Source organism: Pinus tabuliformis, chromosome 1_1, assembly GCF_031772625.1.
Source record: "Pinus tabuliformis cultivar Carrire ecotype Pingquan chromosome 1_1, CPIR1, whole genome shotgun sequence".
Lineage (NCBI taxonomy): Eukaryota > Viridiplantae > Streptophyta > Pinopsida > Pinales > Pinaceae > Pinus > Pinus tabuliformis.
The window spans coordinates 602,410,053-602,436,444 of NC_142297.1; the positions used below are offsets into that span (position 1 = coordinate 602,410,053).

Genomic DNA, 26,392 nt, shown 5'->3' on the forward strand with positions numbered 1-26,392 from the left:
ACTGGCTGATAGGCCGACCGAGAGGAGGAGAAACAGATTTGATGGTCTAGTAGATGGCCAGTTTTTGAGGATCTATGTTGTTTAAGGTTTTCGAGCCTTAAGGATTGTAAGCATGTTCTTTTACAGGTTTTAGTGTAGACTTAATTAGACTCAATGCCCAATGGAATACTAGGCAATGTTTTTAAGATTGTTTTGTATGAAGGCATTGGTCTGTAGTTCTTGAGACCTCACAGGGAGGATCTCATCCCCAGAAGGGGCCAGTGTTAGTTCTGCTACATGTTGCTAATTTTTAAAGAGTGGAAGTAAGCTTGGTCCTTGGTTTCTTGCTGAGAAGAGGTCTGCACCGGTTATCATCATCCTTCTCCTTCACCTTACTTACTCCCTTTCACCTCGCTGCCTCCGTTTTTCCTTTCATTCAACCTATATTCTCATACTCCTGCGATCTTCATTTTACCTCTGTAACCCTGGATAAACCCGCTTTCCCTCAGGTCCCACATGCCACGTCACAATCGAAATCACAATCGCAGCTTTCAGGAGATCTTTTATAAGTCATGTCTATAACATTGCAGATGGCCGATTACCGATTGCCCCTATTGGATGCGATATGATTATAAATTGTTGTTAATGAGTCCGCGGGTCCATAGCTCCATCGCAATAGGCGGATTTAACATGTCATCCCTCTCTGAGCTTTTGCGATTCAATCGGATGCGATATTGCTACAAAATCATGTTACAATGGTGTAGTCAGGTCCACAACAATATCGCAATCGACACTTTCAATGTGGCAAGGTTTTGCAACTTACGATCTGCGACAGATGCGATGACAGGTTAAAGTCATATTGTGATGAAGCGGCGGGTCTGCATACTTTCATCACACATCGCCCCAAGTAAAGGCCCGAAGCTATCAAAGGAAAAAGCTGATCTGATCACTCCTCCGCCGTCCAATCAGTCTCGAAAAGATCCAATGGCCCATTCCCATTTTGCTCTCATATCTCCCTGCAAACCAATCTCCACTGTCCGATTGTTCTCGCCACGATTAGACAACACTCGCTCCTCCCACTCTCGAAAGCTGCCTGTGCATTAACTCGCGAGCACGAAAGTTTTCCTCTCGTCACATCTGCCACGCGTCGCCCGGTGACTTGTATCACGAGCCCGCGTACGATTACTGCCTAAGCTCCAAAAGCAGTGCAATACATACCGCTTACTGCCTGTCCGCCCGTCCCCGCTCGTTAACTTCCCTGCACTTTTTCCGCCCGCTAGCCATTGGATCTGCCCGCCTGGGATCCAACAGCTCACAATTCTCTGCTCCCATTTCTTCCAATTTTTCTTGTTGTGCCTTATCTGCCGTCTGTCTGCGCGATCTGAGGGCCGATCCTCCTTCTTCATTCGCCCATACTGTCCACAACCATAGCCATTTCATACTCTCGAAGAACGAAGGTAACCTGTTCACCTGTACCTGGTGCATTTCATCTCCAACAACTGCATTTGATAAGGAATGATGGCCGAGAAGAAAAAGGTACAAAGCCGAGCAGGTAAATGCATTTAATGGTTATGGAATTCCATCCATACAACACTCTACCTTCTCAAGAAGTACAGCAAAGCATCCGAGAAGATCAATTTTGTTCACTGAAGCAACAAATCGCACCAGAGACTCTGTCAAAGACTTAAAGTGGTTGGTGGTCTATTATGACCCCTCAATGCATAGAACAACAGAATATCTTTGTAATCAAACTCTATATATACCCAGAAAACAGATGTAATCAAGGTTGATAGTTGTTGTTTTGATGTAAGGTTCAACTTCTGAATACTGTAACTACTTTGATACTTGCAGCGTCTGGTCTTCATTTTCAGCTAATACAAGCTTCTTTTGCTGTTAATTTCTCACTTTCCACTTATTCTATTCTAGGTTGTGCTTGTTATGTAGTTTTCATGTACTCTGGATGTTTTGCATTAGAGGAGCTATCATCCTACCTCTATGTTAAAGTCTAGTATGTATTATTGAATGTGTTATGCAGGTTTCTGTTAACTTAGTGCCAGAGAGCTGTCATCCTGTCTGTGCATTAAGAAATAGATTTGCAAAACTTTTTATTGGTTGCAGCTGGCCATCACATAGTCTTGTGCATCTACTGGTGTGGTCAGTATTCTCCATGTTCACCTAATTCTTAAACTGTGAGTAAGTGGTGGTCTAAAGCCTTGTAGTCTGGAGGTGTTCACCCATGTCTGGAGTTAAGCATAGTAGAAGTGGTTATCTAGATTAGACAAGCACCATTCCTTCCATTCATCCATTTTCAACATTTTGTTGAGTTTGTAATGTTCTCAAGCATCTCTGAGATACAACCTATGAGAGTTTCTTGGGGTGATAACAGGTATAATGACAACTTCTACAAGTGAATCGTCAAATTCCTCCTTCATCACAAGACTCTATGATGGAGACTTGAAACAAGACTTGTTCATCATGGTGGACAAGGTGAGAGAAATGTATGAGGATGGAAGGAAGAGCAACATACTTATAGAGCGATTGAATTCCATGAGGGAAGATAAGCAGTTGCTTTCCGACAGACTGCAGGAAATGGAGAGGAAACTTCATATTGCAAATATGAACCTGAAAAGGATACATGAGTTGGAGTCACAGCTCTTTGTTGCCAAAAAAGCCTTGGTCAAGTATCAGCTTGAAGAAGAGGTAAACCATTCCAGTTTGTCTTCAAATTCTTCTAAAAATGCTTATATTGGTTCTTTTGAAAAACATACTAGAGGCATAGGTTCCAAGCTAATGTCCGAGATGGGCTATGAAGGAAAGGGCTTGGGAAAGAATGCACAAGGTATCATTGAACCAATAATCGTTGAGGAAAGGCATAAGTATTTGGGTCTTGGCTATGGACAAGCTTATGGAGAAAGTTACAAAGCTGCCATGAAGACCATTAAAACAGCTCCAAGAAAGAGGTGCATTGCAGGTCTTCAAGAGTGTGAAGGTTGTATTCAAGAAGAATGCAATAGCTTGAAACATCATTTGCAAAATGCAGGTGTTCAGAAGCACACACTTGAACCAGAGAGTTGGGGAGACTCTAACAGTCTTGAAGAGATTGATGGGGTTCCAAAGAGAACCACTTCTTCATTTGCTTCAAGTCCTCCTCATGAAGGAAATAAAGGTGAAAGAGAAAGGTATAAATCTAGTTCTAAACATTTTCCTTTTGGTTGTGCAAAGCATGATAAATTTCGACATATCTATGGGAAAAGAATTGCATGTTCCTTTTGTGGTTTGGATAACCATTATGTTTCTAGATGTTGGAAGAGAATGACTACATACAAGAAAATTTTGAAGGAAAATAAGCAAAAAGCCAAAGGTCCATTGGACAAGGCCAATCATGCTGTCAAGAGGATGCATATGTGTTTCACTTACTACCATAAGCAAGTGCATCTTGCTGAAAGGTGTTGGACTCTGAATCCAACAATGCTTCCACAAAAGCTAAGGAAGGTGGAAAGAGAAGATGGCAGAAATGGAAATGAAGTTTCAATGAATGATGTGTCTAAGTGTGATTCACATGTTGATGCTGATGTGCAGACAAAAGAAAATGGCAACGGATCCTCTATTAAAGCTCATTAGTGCGTTGGGTTCCAAAAGCGGTGCAAAAACCATACACTGGTTATTGAATAAAGCACAACCCAGTGTTACTGCAACAAAAATGAATTGATTCAATCTCCATAAACCTCCCAGGTTATCATCTGCCATGAAAATCCCTCCACAGTTTCCACCCAAACAATTGGATACACCAGGAAAGAAAACCCAATTTAGCAATTTTAATGCAGAACGCCATCACCAATTCCAAAGCACTGGCCAACTATTCGTAGAAAACCAGCAACATATTCGATTTCACAGTGATTGTAGTGGGCACCCAGCAGAGTACCAGAGTTTCAATGGGAATGGAGGCCTTTCTAATTAGTTTGGGGGCTTTATAAGGAGAAGAATGGAGGCGGGGTATAGCAATCATGGTGGCAACCCATTACAGGGACAACGACATAGTTGGCAGCAAGCAAGTCAGGCAAGAACCCACATTGAAATAGCCACAACTAATCCTGCTCAATATTTCAGTCAGAACCCGATTAATGGGGATGATGTGGGAGGCGCACTGGGATTCGAAAGTCCAACATACTCGGCAGGGATGCCCCTTGAGATACATGCACAGAATAAATTTCCTGATCCAAAATCTCCTCTGGATTATTATTTTCCAACCAGAACCAGGACCAAAACCAAAACCAATTTGTTAATATTCATGAACATAACTAGAATCATAACCAATTTGTCAATATTGATGATCATAACCAGAATCAATTTATCAATATTATTGATCATGGCATGAACCAATTTGTCAATATTGATGGCCAGAACGAAGGTGGAATTCAAGCTGAAGGAAATTATGGAGGCTATGCAGTATCATCACAGTTAAATGAAGATCAAGAGATTGCAGGTACTGTCAATGATTGGTTTGCGAATGTCAAAGCTCCCTGAAGAGGCAGGCAGCAGCGCTAGAGATAGTTGGAACTATGATACTGTTGTTTTTCATGTCTAACTGTAAAGATCCCTCTGCCCCCACTGTAATAAATGTCCAGACAGGCATACTCTGCTTTGAATTCCAGTTTATAGATTATGAATTTCCATATTTTTATACTTTTCTCATATTGCAATTTGAATTTACAAACAAATTTCTCTATGCACAATGAAACCCATCCATCTCTAGATAGGTGGGCATCCATTCTCTTGTAGAATATTTGATCATCTCATAGGTGGGGAAGTCTGTATGGCATAACTTTTCCAGTAGATTTTTTAAGGTGTGGAGACAAATTGCCTTTGATATCTATGTATCTCAGTGACACACACTAGCATATTTTGAGAAGAAGATAATTTAAAGTGAATTTCAAGTGGTTCAATAAGGTTAGTAAGGATAATCAAAGTGGGGATCATTTGTTTACTTATAAGGTCCCTGTCAACCCCACTGGAGAATCAATTAAATGTGGATGCCCTTAAAAGACCAGTGTCATGGAGTCGATTAAAAAATTATATTTTCATTTTAATTAAAAGTTTGTTCTTACGAATCCATACGAGTTGTATATATTAGGAGGAGTGGGGAGTATTCATTATTGTGCAAGATTTAAATTTTATACGGATTTTTATTTAGTTATCAATTATCTCGAGGTGCTAGTTAAACATGTAGTTGCACTTTGTTAATATGAGAAAATGATTCTCCTCAACCACACAAGTTTACAAAACCAAATATTTTTAGTCATGATTCGGTTACCATTTTATAAGAAAATCTTTTTAGTCATGATTCGGTTTCCATTTTATAAGAAAATATTTGCATTTTAATCTTTATTTTATCTAATCTAATTAATGAAAGTATTATGCAAAGGTGTAAATGACATGCAATAAACTAAACTCTAACTAAGAAGAAAGAGAATAAGAATTAGAAATATCATTAATAATATTAGAATAGTCCAACATTGTTATTGGAAATGAATTTGAATTGGAATGGTGTAACACCGTATTGAAATTGTGAAATAGTATGATGGCTAAGAAAATTTGATTGTTACAAAACCAATAATTGGAGTTGTGAAACAACATGATGGTTAAGAAAACTTGATTGTTACAAAACCAATACCTAATTAAGTTGAGATGAGGTATGGTTAATCATATAGAAATATGAAGAATAATTTACAAACTAAAATACATGCATAATTGGAGATTTTGAGGAACTGAGATGCTCACTAACCCCATTATGTTGAGCAATTAGAGGCTCATTCTACAACCCAGTATGATGTGTAATGTTGTCCATCCGTCATCAAAGTTGAAATTTTGCTCATGTCCACCAAAATAAATTAAAAAATTAAATAACTATATAAAACATTTAAACAATGGCTCATAAAAAAATTTGCACGTGAAGGAATTAGATCTCTCTAGGCTCATTTTAAGTCCATATTTAAAATAGATCTATATTGGTTTATTCTACAATTGCATGATAGCATAAAACAACTAATCATACAGAAAATATTTCTATTATATTTTCTTCATTTATATTTTCACTATGCCTCTTAATTAAACATTGTTCTAATTTTAGTTCCACTAATATCAAATTCTATTTGAAATAGGTGCATTCGTGTGATATTCTCATTTTCTTCTATAGGGTGAACAAATACCATTGAATTTCTAATAAACTTTTTATAAAAATTAATGAAACTTATATATATATATATATATATAGATTTATTTATTTATTTTAATTATATGTTCATGATTTTGTTATAATACTATTAAAAAAACTAAATGAAATAATAGTTTAATAAAAATAAAATGTATAATTTAAAATTTTCCTTATCTTTTTCTCCACATACAATTTTATAAAATATTTTATCTTTTTCTCCACATACAATTTTATAAAATATTTTAAAATAATATTTTGCGCAAATATAAAATTATTATCCTATAAACCACCATTAATAATTTAAATAATTTATTTAATTCTGTGAAATCCACTACATTCAATATCATTAGAATACTCCATAGAGGATTACTCTTAACTTAGTTAATTAGGTATTAAGAAATTTGCATCAATTCCAAATCTTTTGAAAATGTGTTTTCTATCACCTCCCTCTTACAACCATGAGAATGAGAAAGGTATTATTTAAACCAAAATGCTAAATTTTCATTTACATTAATTTATTGGGACAAAAGAGCCACATGATCAACTTGTAATGGAAATTTGAGAATAATTGGAAAAAAAAGGTTAGATCTTTCATTATCATCCGTAATGGTTTGACTTTTTAAATAAGTGTATAAATTTCTTTATATTTGATTTTTTTTCAAATTTTTAAATAATAATTGGAAAAAAAAGGTTAGATCTTTCAACATTTCTAATCTTATCATCCGTAATGATTTCAGTTTTTAAATGTGTATAAATTTCTTTTATATTTGATTTTTTTTCAATTTTTAAATATTATTTTTAATATTTAAATTATGAAAAATATTATTAAAATAAGTTAAAATTTTCGAGTTTAATGAAAATTTATATTTATATTTTTAATTTTTTTCCTATTAAATAAAAAATATATATATAATTTTATATTTTATATTTATTTATATAATTATTATTTTATATGAAATGAAATTGTGGGAAATATCAAAATTATTTCTCACATTTTTGTAGATGGTAAATTTGGTAAACTATAACTCTAATTACCAAGTTTCACTTCAAAGGAATCAAAGAGAGTTGAATTTGTGATTGGCAACAACTAGCAACAATACCAAATAACTTCATGTCTTGCTCTAGACCAATTGAGCTAACCCCTGAAGCTTTATAATACAACTTGAGTGAGCCTAATGGTTAAGAGCATGTGCTTCCTCCTAACAGGTCACAGATTCAAAACGAGAGGGGGGTAGAGTATGTATGCCTTAGTAGACTTAGTAGTCAAATCCATATAATAATTAATAGTAGATCTAAGACTTTTGTGATCCATAATTTAGATATCAGTATATCTTTAGATAAAATTATTATTATAAAAGTTGATATTATTAAATAATCTATTTATAATATCGAAATAAAATATTTATTTATCACATAATAGCTAGTTTTTAACTCAATAACAAATTAACCAACTGCTAACATTCCTAACGATGTGATTAATCCGAAAGAGTGATATCTATATTGTCACATATATAAAATAATTATTTATTTTGTATTTACTTTAATTTATATCATTTAAAATAAAGTTAGTTTTTATATTTTATTTTTTAATGTAACACTATGTTTATTGGTCAAAATTTCTACCTAGCAACAATTCATTACTCTTCATACTACTAACATAGATTTATGTTAGATCCCCAAACCTATCAAGGGTCGAGAGAGATCAAATCTCTTGGGGTGCACAGTTCTCTTAGAGTGCAAAACTTGAAGAAAAGTTTACACCTGGAGAGATTTGAAGAAAAGTTTACATCTAGAGAGATTTGATCCATCTCGATTGAAACCATCAATCAAGTAAGAAATAACACACACATATAAAATTTAACATGCATATTGAAAGTGAAAATGTATAGATATACATATTTTAATCGGCATAGGTTCATCTTTACTCTGGATCTGCCAAGCACCCAGAGGGATCAAATCTTTTTTCTCTCTACTAGTTTGCATATCAAGATATTTGATCCCTATCGAGTAAAGATGGATCTATGATGGTTTAATTCCCCCCTTTAAATAGGCTACATTCAATGAGAATGCCATGGGTCAATGCCATTGGTTCTCAATACCATGTGCCATCTTTATTTTTATTAATATTAATATTAGGGTTAATAAATTTTTTTGTATGGTATTAATAATAATTTGGCCCATGGTATTTGACCCATAGGCTTAACCTAAATAAAACCTCATTTTTGAGTGTTTGTAAATATAAAATGAATTATGGAATAAATATAAAACAATGTTTCATTTATTTACTATACCTCTCGTTTATTTATATTTTTATTAATTTAGCATATCTCTTTTATAAATATGGTATTTGGCCCATGGTATTTAGGCTCTCATGGTATTAAAATGGTATTTAGCTCATGGTATTAAAATGGTATTTGGCTCATAGGGTTCACCTAAATAAAACCTCTTTTCTGAGTCTTCTTTAAATATAAAGAGGTTTATGAATTAAATATAAAAAGAGGTTTTATTTATTTACAATACCTCTAGTTTATTTATGTTTTTATTTATTTACTATACCTAATTTTTAATGTTCATAAACCTCTTTATAGTTTAATTTTATATTGTGTTTATACATACTAGTAATTAAATTGACTTCTAAATAGGGCTGACATTAGATTAAAAATGTTAAATGTTTACATTTACATTTACGTTTACGTTTACATGTTTATGTGAGATCTACCCCCATACTAGACTATAGCTCTAGGTGCAATTACTTTATATCTCTTTGCATAAAGTCAATATAAAATTATGTTTTTTTTTTAAATGACTTCATACAAAACTAAATATTATTGTCTGAGTTGAGTTCAGTCACAGTCTAACATAAGGGAAACCAATACTATTGATGATGGACAATATGATAGGTTTATTAAAACGCAAGCAACTTTAACTACTAAGTTCATGACAACTAAATTTAACTAATAAAAGTAAAAGACATAAGCTAGGTGACTAGACATTCCATCAAGTAATGGAGTGACTGGGGTCGAATCTTAGGTGTTAGTACCTACTAGTGCTAGAAGTTTCAAGCCACATTGGATAAGACCTTCTACGCGATCTAGCCAAGCGTCCAAAATGGAAATACAAGAACGATAATGGCATTGAACTCGTGGAATTGCATTTAGGAAGGAGATAATGTCACCGCAATTTTCATTTTTTTCCTTCAAGACCCTGCCCAAGAGTGTTTTAATTTTCTAGCAGAGCATAATGAAGTTTAGATATTGGCTCTGTCTTCCCATGGTATGTCCATGATCAGGAACCTTGGCTACTTCAACTTGAATTTTAGAATTCTAGTATGTCGGCGATCATTGGTGGTCAAGGTTTTAATATGGATGTTGGCTGCTGCATTTTGTGCTTGGGATTATGACTTGACTTGGGGACCTCTACTACCAGACCCCCTATGATAACACATCCTCTATCGGGGCACGTTATTTCGGGTTAGTAGAAACCAAAGTGATGACACCCCGAAAGAATAGAAAATTTTGGGAGACCGTAGAACAGAGAATAGAGTAAAAGTTAGGTTCAGTGTTCATAATGGCATATGTAATCATGATTTTATGTATTTGATATAAAAAAATAAAAAGAAATATTTGTTATTCTTGAGGCATGGGTTTCATGCTCAAGGTAAATTTATTTATAGTTCAAGCACCCATTGAGTGCTTCTAGGGCTTGTCATTGAGTTTACAAGTCAATTGATTCATTGTCATGTATGGAAGACCCTTTTGGGCATATTGTATCATGTCAAGAAAATTATTGTAAGCCATAAAATGTATCAACGACCCTCCAATACCTTGTCAAATGGGCAAAATCAAGTCGGCCTCATGAAGGGCTATTCAACCACCTTGTGAAGCACATATATAATAAGACATTGACCTCACTTGAAGACCATCCAATCAGCTCAAAATAAGTTTGATCTAAGAAGATAAGAAGATGAAAAGGGAAGCCTAATATAGAACAAATAAGAAGAAGGAGAAATCAAAGTTTTTGAATTATCTTTGGACTATTATCCTTCTCATGTATGAGAGAATTAGGGCGCCTATTGCAGTAGCTAAACCAATTTGCAAGAATTGCTTAAAGAAGTCAAGTTAGGGCATACTTTACAAGCCGAGTTCCATAGAAAAAGGAATCAATTCAAGCGAAGGAAGAAATCACCATATTTTCCCAGATGTGCAAGAACTAGGGTTTCTGTAGAAGAAATTGTTGGGGTCAAAGTTGCAGAAGAAACTGTTGGGGTCGAAGTTGCAAAAGAAACTATTGGGGTTGAAGTTGTAGAATAAACTGTTGGGGTTGAAGTTGTTGGAGAAGTTTCTAGCGTTGAAGTTACTAGAGATGTTGTTGGAAGGAAAAATCATCAAGGAGGAAGGATTGAATTGGTCTTGGAGGGGTCTTTGTCAAGGTCATAGGTCTTGGAATTTTTCATTTGAAGTTCTATAAGAATAGAAGAGTTATTGTGAGTTTTCCTCTTAAGAAGAGAGGTTTTGGCCCTGGTTGAAAACCCACATTTTGTGTCTCCTTGTCTCATTGATCTTCATTGTTTTGTAGTTGTTTGATGATAAAGAACACTAATAATAATCAAGAGAAAGAAGAAGTAAATCAATTTAAAGTAAAATTACATCATAAGAAGTTATCAAAGAAAGATAAATCACCTATTATAGCTTCCCCTATATTTCTTAACATGGTATCAGAGTTACGGTGACTACAATAAGAAAAGGCAGCTTGAAAAAGATCATCCAATTGAAAAAGAATACATAAGGTCCAAGCAAACTAAGGAGCATAAAAAAGGACAATCCATCACATCACAATGGTCACATCATCACGACTCTTGGAAGAAGAAAAAAGCCTCAAAAACCCTACCTTCATTGAAAGGAATTTACATTTGAAGTACCTTAGGAAGCCTCCACATTCTACATTATCATCCAAGAAGCAAGAAGAAGAATTTCCATCATCAAAAGACATCAAGGTGATCTCCCTCACATTGTAGCAAAGATCACATCTCAAATATCCTCAAAGAAGATCATCAAGGAATCAATATCATCATGAAGGCATCAAGTTTAAGATATCATCATCTAGGATCATCTTCACTTGACAATTAAATATATTTATAGTTATGTCTTAATGTACTATCAAAATGACTTCATTCTGCAAGGAACACAACGAGCTAGTAGGGTTATCAAATTTCCTTGCATCGAAGAAGAGGATAAATTTGATCCTGATAGAGAATGAAGTTATTGAATATGTTAAGGGTTCAATCTCCAAACCATCTCAAGAGAAATCTCAAGAACTATAAAAGAATATGAAAGGGGAAATAAGGGCTCAAAGAATCCTCATAGAATAAATCAAGGATTTACTCATCCATTATGTAGCAAAAATGGTGACACTAAAAGAAATCTATGAAAAGTTAGTAGAATTATTTTCTGTAAGCACTACAGGGGAAGTCATATAATTGAGAACTGAATTATACAAAATGAAGGTATCAAAGGAAGAAGGAATAGACTCACACCTTATGAAGGTATTAGAAATAAGAGATCAACTATAAGAACTAGGAGAACAATGTAAACTTTGAAATAGGAACTATAAACTCAAAACGGGAATTCTGGCCAAAAAATCCCAAAACAACATCAAAAACAGTGCTAAAACGAAAAGTGTGTATACTGGAACTATGATTTTATTTTTTAAGGGTCAATTTTGAACATGTTTTAAAAATGGAAGTGACTATGAAATTTATATGAAATTTTCGTGCAAAATATAGCTTCAAAACGAAATGGTGATGATACTGGAACGATGATTTTTTTTTATGGTCAATTTTCAAACTTTTTAAAAAATGCTAGGAAAACCAATTTTTTATGTGCCAAACAAAGTTGTTTATGAGGAAAAAACACATTAATGTTTTTGGTAGAATATCATTTTTCTTTCCTAAGTATAAATTAAACATGTTTTCAACCATTACATGCCATGGTTATTACACCTAAACATAGATGGACAAATTTACCATATCACATCAAGCACATTTTCCTGATTATCCTTATTTTAAATTTGAGCATGAAAAATTCATAGGAGGCCAAGATTTCGCTAAAAAGAGGAACTGGAGTCAAATTACAGTGAATCTCCTCTAATGACCCTCGCTAAACTGATCACCCTCTCCATAAAATATGTTCACAAAAAGTTCACAAGGAATCCCAGAAGAAAGTTTCATTTGTTCTAAAGCAACTCAGTTACACCTCAAGAACCTTACTACTCCCTTATAAATGTGTTCCCGAGAAATGAAGGCAGGATAACTTCATTTGCTATCAATAAATCCCAAACCTAGATGCTAGAGGATTTTCTCTCAAGAATGAAATAATTGGAAAAAACAAGCAAGTTCCCAGAAGATAACTCTAGTGTCAATCACAATCCTTATAATGCATCATCAGTGAAATCATACCCCACATGTAGGGAGAATACGATGAGCTACCTACGACCACTCGATTTACTTTGATTAGAGTATCTAAGGCCATAATAATAATCTATTTTAATTTCTTTCCAAAGCTTTAAAGGAAGGTCACTGTCACTGTCATCTTATGAACCACAATAATAACTTTGATGGTGTTTTAAATATAGTTACATGGTATTTTGTGTTTGTCTTATTTTGTTGCAGGTGACTCATGAGGAGCACATGGACACTAATACCACAATGGGAAACACAACCAAAATGAGCAAACTAAGTTTGGACCTCCATTAACATCAATTACCACTGAGAAGAACAAATGCAACATAAAAACCACAGTTATTATGCCTAAACATCAATTGAATACAACACTCCTAAAATTATTATTCTTATCAATTAGGTTTATGTTTAATATTGAATACAACACTCGTAACATTATTGTTCTTATCAATTAGGTTTATGTTTAGTAATGATAGTTATCATCCCCATCCAGGTACAATTCCCACCAGTAACATATTAAATCCATATAGTGTATATTTTCCATAACCTAATCTGGATACAATTCCCAGAAATAACATGTTAAATCCATATAGTATATGTTTACTATAATCTAGAAGCTAAGAATGGAATATTTTGTATCCAGAAATAACATGTTAAATCCATATAGTATATATTTACCCTAATCTACAAGCTAAGAATGGAATATTCTAATAATAAGAAGCTAAGAATAGAATATTCTAATAATACGAAGAAGAAGAAAAAAAATTAAAAAACAGAACAAAAAAAGATATTGTCATACTTCTATAGGTAAAGTTAGTTAAAATTGAATACCCTGTTCATATCCAACACGTTTTTAACATCATTATAATTATATATTTGAAGATAGACCAAATTAAATAATACAATATTAAAAAAATTTTCTTTGTTTATGCTTCTCATCATACACAATAGCATGCTCCTCGTCGCATTTAATGATCCTATCTGCATTACCTATTTTGACTTTATTTATACTTATCATCATACACAACAGCATGCTTCCTCGTCGCGTTTAATGATCCTATCTGCATTACGTATTTTGACTTTCTGAATTCATCGAATCATGAAACCTTTAATTTTAATTATAATTCCATTATTATCCAACATGTCAATGTGCTCCTTGTCACGTGGAATTATAAAATCTCCATTCAAAATTTTAGCTACTAAGATTTATTGCATTGCATAATGAGCACCTGTAGCCCTTTGCAAGTTCTAATCCGAAGTATATCCTTGTATTGATTTGAATATTGTATTTCACTAAGTTATGAAATGCTTGAAAACACTTCATCCTTAGTAATGTTTTTTGAGTTGAAATACAAATATAGCAGTTTTGTTTTATTTTCTTGTTAAATTGATTAGTGTACTCCCATATGATGTTCAAGAATTTTTAGAATTCAATTTTACATATGAACAAACTACAAATAAAAATGGTCAAGCTGGTTGCTTTATTTTGAAAGTATTTTGATCGAAGAAACAAAAGAGATTCGCCAAATCAAATCCGCAACAGTATAACTTTACAACACCAAAGGGGCAATTGCTAATAAATAATTTAAATAAAACGACACCAAAGTCAGATTCCATATACTTCTCCACACTATAGTATGTGTATCTTTCAATCCAGACAACGTGAAAGTAAAACATTCAACAAGAATTGCAGATAATCAAAGGCAACATTGACAAAGCTTCTGATAGAGTTTTGAGATATCTATATCCTTTCACCACAAGTCATGCACGTGCAGGCATGCATGCGTAAGGGATAATGAACTGCACATTGAATTAATGGATAATCCTGTTGTCAATTTAAAAAACTAAGGTGGTGGGGCGATTCTCAGAATCGCCCCACCACCCGGCGAATCTGCATTACGTATTTTGACTTTCTAAATTCATCGAATCATGAAACCTTTAATTTTAATTATAATTCCATTATTATCCAACATGTCAATGTGCTCCTTTTTCAGACAAGAAATCCATTCATATTGAATCCATACTAAATAACATGAGAATTCTACCAACTCCAATGTCAATCAGAAAGTTTGGCATAGTTTAATTCTTTGATAAGCACAAGGCATCTAGAAAATAATATTATTATGTTTTATCATGTTCCATGTACTCTCAAAAGCATGACATTCAAAATGCAAAATCAATACATTAAGGTTTGTCAATATTTATTTTCACTGGAGCTTTTCATTCAAGAATAAAATGATATCCTGATTTGCAAGATGTACTTAGAACCAATTCTGCTAAGCACGGCCCACTTCCATGACTCTGAAATTGAAATTAATGGCCACCATGCTCTTTCTTGTGCCTCTCGTGCTCGAGATGACGACGCTCTTCGGGCAGTGCAACCAAATAAGAAAAAGCGAGACCGCCATAAACAACATGGTTTAGCGGCTGGATCGAGCTTGTCTGGATGTATTTGGCATTGTAATCATCCAAAGCTTGGGTGACCTTGGTCTTGATGAAGTCCTTGGACAACATTGGCTTTATATAGCCAGGCACATCCTTCAGCTTCAAACCCCTTATTTCGTTGTAGAATTGTCTCAGTGCCGTTGCTTCCTTCAAACTTCAAGCCCTACTTCCACTACCCCTGGATCCTCGAACCCTTGCAGCAGTCTATCTCCATTCAAAATTTTAGCTACCAGATTTATTGCATTGCATAATGAGCCCCTGTAGCCCTTCGCAAGTTCTAATCCGAAGTATATCCTTGTATTGATTTGAATATTGTATTTCACTAAGTTATGAAATGCTTGAAAACACTTCATCCTTAGTAATGTTTTTTGAGTTGAAATACAAATATAGCAGTTTTGTTTTATTTTCTTGTTAAATTGATTAGTGTACTCCCATATGATGTTCAATAATTTTTAGAATTCAATTTTACATATGAACAAACTACAAATAAAAATGGTCAAGGTGGTTGCTTTATTTTGAAAGTATTTTGATCGAAGAAACAAAAGAGATTCGCCAAATCAAATCCGCAACGGTATAACTTTACAACACCAAAGGGGCAATTGCTAATAAATAATTTAAATAAAACGACACTGAAGTCAGATTCCATATACTTCTCCACACTATAGTATGTGTATCTTTCAATCCAGACAACGTGAAAGTAAAACATTCAACAAGAATTGCAGATAATCAAAGGCAACATTGACAAAGCTTCTAATAGAGTTTTGAGATATCTATATCCTTTCACCGCAAGTCATGCACGTGCAGGCATGCATGCGTAAGGGATAATGAACTGCACATTGAATTAATGGATAATCCTGTTGTCAATTTAAAAAACTAAGGTGGTGGGGCGATTCTGCATTATGTATCTCGGCGGTGGCGGGGCAATTCTCAGAATCGCCCCACCACCCGACGAATCTGCATTACGTATTTTGACTTTCTGAATTCATCGAATCATGAAACCTTTAATTTTAATTATAATTCCATTATTATCCAACATGTCAATGTGCTCCTTGCCACGTGGAATTATAAAATCTCCATTCAAAATTTTAGCTACCAGATTTATTGCATTGCATAATGAGCCCCTATAGCCCTTCGCAAGTTCTAATCTGAAGTATATCCTTGTATTGATTTGAATATTGTATTTCACTAAGTTATGAAATGCTTGAAAACACTTCATCCTTAGTAATGTTTTTTGAGTTGAAATACAAATATAGCAGTTTTGTTTTATTTTCTTGAAGTTGGAATGTGATTAGGCTATGTCAGTTAGGATTTGTTAGGCTGAGTCAACAACTCACTTAATTCATTTTGTTTAGGGTCTGTTAGGCTCATTTTGTTTGAATGCACGAGGTTAAAACAATCATTTTTAAGAGATTTGGGATCGTTTTGACTAGATTGGTGTTAATAAATAAAAATTTCAATAATTTCTAATAAATTTATATGGTTTAATTCCACACATCATTATTAAATTGATAAATAGGCAAATCACTTGGTGGAAATAAAAAAGTTTTTTGAAGAAGCTTATCTTTTATCTCTTTGCATAGATAAGATTTGTTTTCGCTGATAATTCTGTTGAGATGAATTGATTACAAGGGAAACAAGTGTGTAAGCAAGTCTTAATCATATAAATGAATTTCATATGTAGACTTGAACATATATAATTTTGCTTTTTTTTTAATAAATATAAAATTAATTGTGTTTGGATGAATTATAGTGTTTTTTCTTCACTTGATTAACATTGGTAGTGGATGATATGTAGTGAGTTCTTTTTATATATTACAATTCACCATTATTAAATTAGTTGAGTTTGTTTTATTAATTTTGAAAATTGGTATAAAATGTTTTAAAGTGATTTCATGTTTGTGAAAATATTGAATTTTGATAAAATTGAATGTTGAGTAGAATGATAAATACATTCTATTCTATAAAAGTGACATGGGCGTTGACGAGGTGACATGGGCGTTGAGTATGTGCTTGCATTACCATATTTTCTTAAATGCTATTTGAAATAGTTATTCAAGAAAATTTCTAAACATTTCAGTCTTTCATTCAACAAAGAATTAATGCTCTTCAATTTCTTCTAGATGCAATGCAAGAAATTGGGTTGAAGAAAGAGGACTTTAGTGAATCACGTGTGGCAAAAAAGGCAAAGGAACCCCAACCACCATTACATGGAATGTTTGGAAAGACATACATTGGGAGTTCACAAACATCAAAGACCCATTAGAAGAGGAAAATGAGCAAAAGGAAACAAAAAATATTGTGAAATAAGACAATGATGAAACTCTAGAGGACGAAGAGTTTTGATTATGTGACATTGTTGATTAAATTTAAGTTATGCTTGGAAATCAAGCTTTGCAATGTTTTGACTTTGACATTTTATGAGAAGAATAAACACTCAATTAGGGTTGTTATAAATTCAATATTTGTAATATGTGATTTTCGCATTGATTTTTTTGTTAATCATTATTTTTTGAAAAAAAAAGTCATTATTATTATTTTTTTGACATGAAATTCATAAAAAAAAGCTATTATTTAACCATTTTTAGTTAAAATTATCGTATAAAAATTGTGATTTTGACATGTCAATTTTAGCAAAAAATTATCAAAACATGTAGTTTTTTAGTTATATTTATGTTAAAAATGGTTATTTTTATGTCCATTGTTAAAAAATATTGTTTTTTAGAAACAATTATTTCATGTGGAGTGAAAAATTAATTAAGGATGTATAAATATGTAGAATATCGAAAATTCTATATATCGACCTCCTAATTTGAAAATGCAAAACGATAAAAACCTCAATAAATAAATAAAAATAAAGGGTTAAAATTAAAATAAAAAACAAGAAAATGCGAAGAAAACGACCACTTCAAAAATGATCAAATTTACAAAATAATTATTTACATTTTATACATTAGAAAATTTAAAGCCAAAAAACAGATCTTTTAGAAAAAAGGGGTGATGCAGAATACTCACTTTTTTAAATCAGCATGAAAATCATTACTATTCAAAAACGTAATGTACATAAAAAAAATTAAAGTGCCAAAAACTATGCTCTAAAAAAAACATGTGCGTTCTGCATCATCCCTTTTCAAAATCAAGTCACTTTTTTACTATCTCTACGAAGCGGGTAACAATATCAGTTCCCGTTTCAAAGTTTACATTGTTGGAGATATAATGTCTGATAAAGGAATGACCACCATTATGCTTAATGCATTACCTGATGAATGGGTCAACTTTGTATCAAGCATATATGGAAAGAAGAAATCCACTTCATCCAGTGAACTTTGGTCATTATGTAATATTGAAGAAACTTAGTTGAAGGAAAAGAGAAATATTGGATCAAATGAACAAGTTCAAGCATATGATGCCATGTCTAGGAGAAAAGGAAAGTTTGGTCCTCGGAAAAAGAATAAGATCAACATGTCAAAGATACAATTCTATGAGTGTAATGAATATGGGCACTACAAAAGTAATTGGCCCAAAATGAAGAAGGAAAACAAGAAGAGAAAGGAAAGAATATAAGCCCATGTTACCGAAGAAGTGGAAGAATCAGAAAAGAAGAAATCAAAGGAGGAAGTGAAAGATATATACGATGACTTAGATAATCTACTTCACTTAGTTATATAGGAAGCATCACAAGTATTATAGGATGCATTATAGCAAGATAGAGATGACATCATCATAGAAGCATGGAAGGATAGCTGAAGTAGAAATTCTACATGGTTATAGCAATCATCATGATAGAAATGGAATCTCCATTGAAAACATATAAGGACAAACAAGTAGAAGTATATATGGTTGAAGGAAAGTCATATAGAAAGATAAAATATAAATAAATGTCATCATACATCATCATTATTAAAAGGGAGCATTTGTAGAATGAGGATCATCGAGATCATCCACTAGAATCTTTATAATAAGGTTCACCTCTACTTGAAAGAAGTAAGTGTCGCATTGATTGTCTACATTCCACTGTGTGTGGGATCCATTGTTTAGAAGGATGATGGTATGGTGACAAAGGAGTGTAGCATGTCAAGTTGGTTGAAGTACGTTCATCTTCAAGAAAGGAAAGGAAGCTACTAGATGACCAAAAGGAGGAAGAGGTATGTATATATTTTATAAATAAAATTCATATCATCATATAGTTGCAAAAATCATGGTTGAATTCTCTATCTCATGAGCATGATTGAAGAAGAAGGATCTCTTCCATTATAATGATGCATGAAAGCATGTAGACAATATGCCTTTGAATCTTATACATATTGATAAGATGAAATCAACATAATATGTCCTCATATGGAATATGAGGTGGTTGAAAATTATGGTTCCTATGATAAAGGAACTATGTATAGAAATTTCTAGGGAAGAAATATGTGGAGAAAAGGAGAAGAGTTCGTGAAAAATGAAACAATATAGTCATATAAGATAAGATATATGATCAACATCTGATAACTAAAAGAATTAGCTATGACATCTCCATGGAGGAAGAAGGTATGAAGACACTATTGCAGATACTGCAAAAGAAAAGATCTTGGTAATGAATGTCTTGGAGATGGGTTCATACATGTGCAGGATTATGATGTTGCAAGAATAAAATGTCATGATTAAAGGCCATCATAAAAATGTAACTTTGATTTCATATTCATTTTTTATTTTTGTAAACATCTGGGTGGGTTGAAATAGGGCTACCAAAAGAGAGTTGTAGATGTCACCTACAATTAGTACTCTTGAGATTGGATGTAATATCCTAAAAGAAATGTAACTTGGAAGAGGTAGTTGTATGAAGGAAAAGCCACGTGTGGACTACAAGATCACTTTCTGATGAATAAAAGGATGGCATGGCTATTGGTTCAACCCTATGGTTCATTGAAGGAAAGTAATGAAGAAGATGGTAGATGCCCTATGAAGAATATCTAGAAGATGAAGGCTCCATGATGAGGAAGTTGAAGTTCATGACATTTAAATGAGGAGCCCTACTAGCCACTAACAATGGCATGATCTCCACCAAGAGCTGATAGATGATATTGGAAATAAGTCCCTAGTTAAGAGGAAGCTTGGGCAAGTTACTAAGTAAGAAGGAACTTGGGTATATTCATTTTATAGGAATGAGTATATCCTCCCTAGTTGAGAAGGAGAGATAGACACATAATTCTTGTCTTCATGTTATGAAGAAAGAATGGAGGATTAGGTAAGAATATGGTTTCCAATACTCTTTGAGGATGTGGTAGGGAATCCAATAAGTAAGAGTAGTCAAAGAGGAAATTCCTTGAGGATGTGTTATTCCGAGATAAGAATTATCATAGAAGGACGCCTTGTGAAAATCCAAGTGGGGTATGTTCCTTAAGAGAAAATGATGATGGTGTCTATCAGTCATTGTCTTGCGAACATTGTGATTTGATATTCTGGAGAGATAGAGTTGTTAGTCAAGGCCTTGCTATGTGACAATGTTGGTTGATATGAGGAGATGCAATAAGATAATATTAAATTATAGCTTATGATATGGCTTACCAATTTCCCTCTTCTTATGATAATTCTTCAGTATGAGAATGTCCAAGTACCCTGTATAGATGATGAATACCTCCCTACTTAAGAGGGAGTGTTGAAATATGTAACTAGATTCACTCTTCATAATGACATATGTAATCATGATTTTATGTATTTTATGTAAAGAGAAAAATAAATTTATTATTGTGATTCTTGAAGCATGGGTTTCATGCTCAACGAAAATCTATTTATAGTTTAAGTACCGATTGAGTGCTTCTAGGGCTTGTCATTGATTCTACAAGTCAATTGAATCATTATAATGTATGGGAGACCCTTTTGGGTATATTGTATCATGTCAAGAAAATTATTTTAAGTCATAAAATGTGTTAAAGACCCTCCAAGGCTTTGTCAAACGAGAGCATCAAGTCAACCTAACTGAAAGAGAAAGTCAACATCATGAAGGGATATTGGACCAACTCGTGAAGCCTATATATAAGAAGACATCGATCTCACTTGAAGACTATCCAATTAACTCAAAATAAATTCGATCTATGTAGATAAGAAGATGAAAAAGGAAGCCTAATACCAAACAAAGAAAGCGAAGTTGTTGAATTGTCTTTAGGCTATTATCCTTCTCACATGCAAGAGAATTAGGGCACCTATTGCAAAAACTAGATTGAATCGCAAGACTTTATAAAAGAAGTCAATTTAGGGAATACTTTACATGTTGAGTTCCATAGAATAAGGAATTAATTTAAGCGAAGGAGAGAAAAGGAAGAAATCACCATATTTTCCCACACGTGTAAGAACTAGGGTTTCCATAGAAGAAACTAATGGGGTCGAAGTTGCAGAAGAAACTACTAGGGTCAAAGTTGCAAAAGGAGTTGATGGGGTCAAAGTTGCTAGAGAAGTTGTTGAATAAGCTGCTAGAAGGAAAACTCATTAAGGAGGAAGTATTGAGTTGGTCTTGGAGGGGTCTTTGTCAAGGGTCATAGGTATTGGAATTCTTCATTTGAAGTTCTATAAGAGGAGAACATTTATTGTGGGTTTTCCTCTCAAGAGGAGAGGTTTTGGCCCTAGTTGACAACCTACACTTTTTGTCTCCTTGTCTCGTTGATATTCATTATTTGGTAGTTGTTTGATGATAGAGAAAACTAATAATAATCAAGATAAATAAGAAGCTAATCAAGTTAAAGTAAAAATACATCACAAGCAGTTATCAAAGAAAGACATATCACCTAATCTAGTTGTCCTTAGATTTCTCAACAAAAGTAAAGCTCAAGAAGCCTGAGTTTCTAGAGGAGTCTGGAGAGGTTTCCTATTATATACTACCTGATGAATGGGGTAACTTTGTATCAATCATATTTGGAAAATGCAATGCCCCACTTAAATCTTATTCTACAAATTTTGTTAATGTTTACATTATCTGAAAATATTGAGAAATATTGGTCTAATATAAAATTCATGGTTTCCATTATTCAAATTCCCCATTTACCTTCTCAAATTGAATATTAGGTAGGATATGGTCTCCTTCCATTATTTCAAAAAATATATATGTATTCATCTCACATTCCCCAATGTACCCTCACATTTACTTAAGAGAAGACATAATCCTCTCCAACTCATTATCAATATATATATTCATTCACGTTACTCAATGTACCCTAACATTTATTAAGGAGAAGACATGGTCCTCTCCATGTAATTACATCTCACATTCCCCAATGTATCCTCACATTTACTTAGGAGAAGACATAGTCCTCTCCATTTAATTATCAATATACATATTCACCTCACATTACCAAATGTACTTTTTAGATTTACTTGCGAGAAGACATGGTATTTTCCCATTAAATTCCTAATTTTATATTCATGTCACATTTTCAAATGTACTCCCAACTTACTTGGGAGAAGAGAAGTCAACTGTAAGGATGGATGAAAAGTTAATGACATTAATGAGAGGTGGTTGATATGGAGAAGGGAAATAGGGTATAAAAGGAAAGGGGGAAGGGAGAAAAGGGGATGTTGGGTCTTGCTTATGATTCTAGGGTTGGTTGTGATTGTTTGGACTTGTTGTGTTTTTGGAGACCTTAGGAACCTGTGGAGGTTTCTTGGGTTGTTGAGAGGTGGGAAGTATTGTTATCTTGGTCTAGATCATTCATCCTGGACACACACACACATTACATCTGGTTGGACTTGGGCTCGGAGGGCTAGGGAACCTGTGGAGGTTCCCTGGGCTAGGTAATATTTCCTAGTTGGTTGGGAGGTAAACCCAGTTAGGTCCATCAATAGAAGCGTTTAGCAGGAGCAGCAAGACAAAGGTATCTCCATCAACCACTAGTACAGGTATTCCCCATAGACTAGTCTTGTAAATTTTATCAGAATGAAATATTCACCTTAAATTATGTTGATTAGAATGAAATGATAGAATTGTATTGTTTAAAAACCGTGTAAGTTATCGCCTCTGATCACATTTAATTTAAGAAGAAAGTAGATCTGCTAGCAAACCCTAGGGTAGGTGATGCAGAAGCATGTGACTCAGAGGGAAAAAGTCTTCCAACTTATTCCAAAAAATCCAAAAATATCTACAGGCAAGGGAGTGGGGTCCTTTAGCCTGCAATTTCCATGTTTCTTTAGTTCAAGATAGAGTAAAAATCGAAATAAAACATGCTAATTATATCACAGATGGATAAGCTATAATAAAGCTTTACGCTTTGATTGATATAGGCAGAAAATAATGAGCTCTGGCGATGGAGGGAACTGCTCTAGGGTTTCGGTGATGCCCCTGGTGCACTCTGACGGCAGGGCAGGATAGACCCATGTCAGGGCACAGACGAGCGCTGGCAAGGAGGAACCAAGTGGGTGCAGGGGGACATATACAGCGGGCTGCCACTGTAAACTTTCTTTAATCTGAAAGCAAATCCGCGGAGAACCCACGGGAGAAAGTTTTGAGTGGAAATAATGGCAACGGAGAATGGGGGGGGAGAGATCCCCTCCTACAAAGAAGTAATAACAGGAGAAGCTCGAAAGGAACGACAGAACGGGGAAGGACGGAAGAACGAAGGAGAATCCTCTGCTGAGGGAGCTCAAAGAAGAACTGGCATACCAAGCAAATGTCTCCCAAGGGCGACGACCAGACCCAGGTTTGTTATTCCATCAAACTCACTAGAAGATTATAGAAGCTATATGAGAGATTATGCTCTGATTTGTAAGTTCATAGGATACTGGCCGAATGAGAGAAACCTCATAAGATGGATACAGTAGAAATGGAAACCAAAAGGACATGTAGATGTCAAGCTGGGGGCAAAAGGTTTCTTCACGGTCATCTTCTCAAATCTAGAGGATAAGAATAAGGTCTTTGAGGAGCAGCCTCACTTCATGAATAATGCGGGCCTGTTCATAAGAGAATGGGTAGAATGCTATAATCCAGATAAGGAAAAATTACTAGCGGCTCCGGTGTGGATCCGTCTTTTCGGCCTCCCGTCAGAGTTCTGGAAACCAGACATCCTTCAAGGGATTGGAAACTCCATAGGATCTTTCGTGAAAGTGGCGGAATCCACTAAGAGAGGAAAATATACCACATTCGCTAGAATCTGTGTGTATATGAATATCACTGAACCCCTGCCAGATTCAATAGAACTGGAGTACCATGATGAAATATGGAACCAAACCCTGGATTATGAACACATCCCCTTCCGGTGCAGACGATGCCATGAATATGGCCACCTGCACAGAGACTGCCCCATCACGATAGCTGAAAAGGAACGAGAAGAGGAAAATGAAAGGAGGCGGAAAGGGAGAACCGAAGAAAAAGAAGAAGGTGCCTTCCAAACAGTCCACAGAAGGAACAGACGAGGAAACAACCAAGGACAAAGGAGAACCCCGAGAGAAGATCAAAATAATGAAACCACAAACAAGTTTAAGGTATTGCAAGAAGAAGGACAGGAAACAGAAGTAAGTGAAGAGGAAGAAGCCGAGGAAATGGAAACAGGAGAGGAACAAGCCGATAAAGAAAAAGAGAAAAAGGGAGGAAAGCAAGGAGATGATCCAGAAGAGGTAACGCAGGAAGAAATAGGGGAAATAGGGGAAATGGAGATAGATCCACCGAAGGAAAAAGGGGATGAAGAGGAGCAGGTAATGGCAAAACTATTACAGGCATGGAGAAGAATTGACGAAAGATTCATACCAGAGGAACAAAAACAGAGGTACAAGGAGGCATTTCAAAGGTACAAGGAGAAAAGAAAAAGAAAAGGAGACACAGAAGAGAAAGAGAACCAACAACTCGACAAACAGGGACTACAGATACTAGGAGTGGGAAGCTCTGGCAAGGCCGGGAAAAAAAGAGGAAGGAAAACATTGGGTGAAATACTCCAAGAAGTGGGAGAAGCATTGGTCAGCTCTGGAAAAGTGACCCCCTTATCGGAGGTATTCACCACCCACACAAAATTGTTAAGATGATAATCACAACCTGGAATATAAGAGGCCTCAATAGCAGAGGCAAACAAAGATACCTAAAGGAGAGACTTAAAAACGAAAAGCCGAGTATTATGATTTTACAGGAAACAAAAATTAGCACTGAAAAAATGCAGGAAATTCTGAATCGAAATAAAATTAGATATGAGATAATGGGACAGGATGCCACTGGTTGTGCAGGAGGACTAGTTATTTTATGGAACCCAGATGAAGTTTTGATCAGTAACTGGATAAGTTTCCATCGAATACTAACAGGAAAAGTAAATATTCTAGGAACGAAAGAGGAGGTCTTCATATCAGGGGTATATGGACCTCATATCCCAAACGAAAAAGATAAGTTTCTCCAAAATTTAAAAGCACTTAGAAGCCTAATCCCAGGAAAACAATGGATCATCGGAGGAGATTTTAATCTTATCAAAGAGATAGGGGAAAAAAGAGGAGGAGTAAGAAGAATGGACAAAGAAGGAGAACAATTTAGAGACATGATAAGTGAACAAAAACTGATTGACATACCAACCAATAATGGAGTACACACGTGGAACAACAGAAGAGGTGGTGAGAAACAAATAGCATCACGCCTAGATAGATTCTTAATCTCAGAACAAGTAATGATGAAGGATGTCTTCATTGAAGCAACCATTCTCCCAGTAACAGGTTCGGATCATTGGCCGATCAAATTAGAAATAGATCTGAAACAGAGACCAAATAAAAAGCCCTTCAGATTCGAGGCCTTCTGGCTAAGATGTGAAGATCTAAAGGAAAAATTAGAAGGCTGGTGGAAAGACAGCAGGGTGACAGGAAAGAACAAGACTCATAGGTTTCAACTAAAGCTGAAGGAAATAAAAACTCAGATAAAGAAGTGGAATAAAGAAGAATTTGGCAACATTATGGAAGAGAAAACCAAGCTGGAAAGAAAAATGACAGAATTGCAACAATTAGATATAACAGACGGCATACAAGAGGAAAGATCCAAAGAAGAAGGCAGAATATTAACCCAGTTAGAGGAAAGAAGAAAACAGGAAGAAATACTCTGGAAGCAAAAATCAAGAGTGCAATGGCTCAGGGAGGGAGAAAGGAACACGAAATTCTTCCACAGAGCAATGGTACAACACAGACAGCGGAACAGAATCTTCTCTCTGAGAAATCAGGAGGGGAACAGAATCATCCAACATGAAGATATTGAAAACGAATTGTTAAAGCATTTTAAAACAATTTTGAAAGAACCGCAAGCAGACAGAACAGAAGACATAGCCAAGATACGAAGGGAAATACCGACTCTGGTAACTAGAGATCAAAACTTGGCC

At 34.6% G+C, this 26,392-nt stretch overlaps 1 protein-coding gene across 1 annotated transcript; it reads right to left on the reverse strand.

Annotated features, from left to right (window-relative positions):
- Positions 1 to 14,633: 14,633 nt before the first annotated feature.
- Positions 14,634 to 23,436, reverse strand: LOC149214716 (uncharacterized). Its single transcript, XM_089389487.1, has 2 exons — positions 23,327 to 23,436; positions 14,634 to 15,246 (listed from the first exon to the last, which is right to left on the reverse strand). The coding sequence occupies exons 1-2, from the start codon at positions 23,434 to 23,436 to the stop codon at positions 14,961 to 14,963; spliced, it is 396 nt and encodes a 131-aa protein (XP_089245613.1). The 3' UTR covers positions 14,634 to 14,960.
- Positions 23,437 to 26,392: the final 2,956 nt, after the last annotated feature.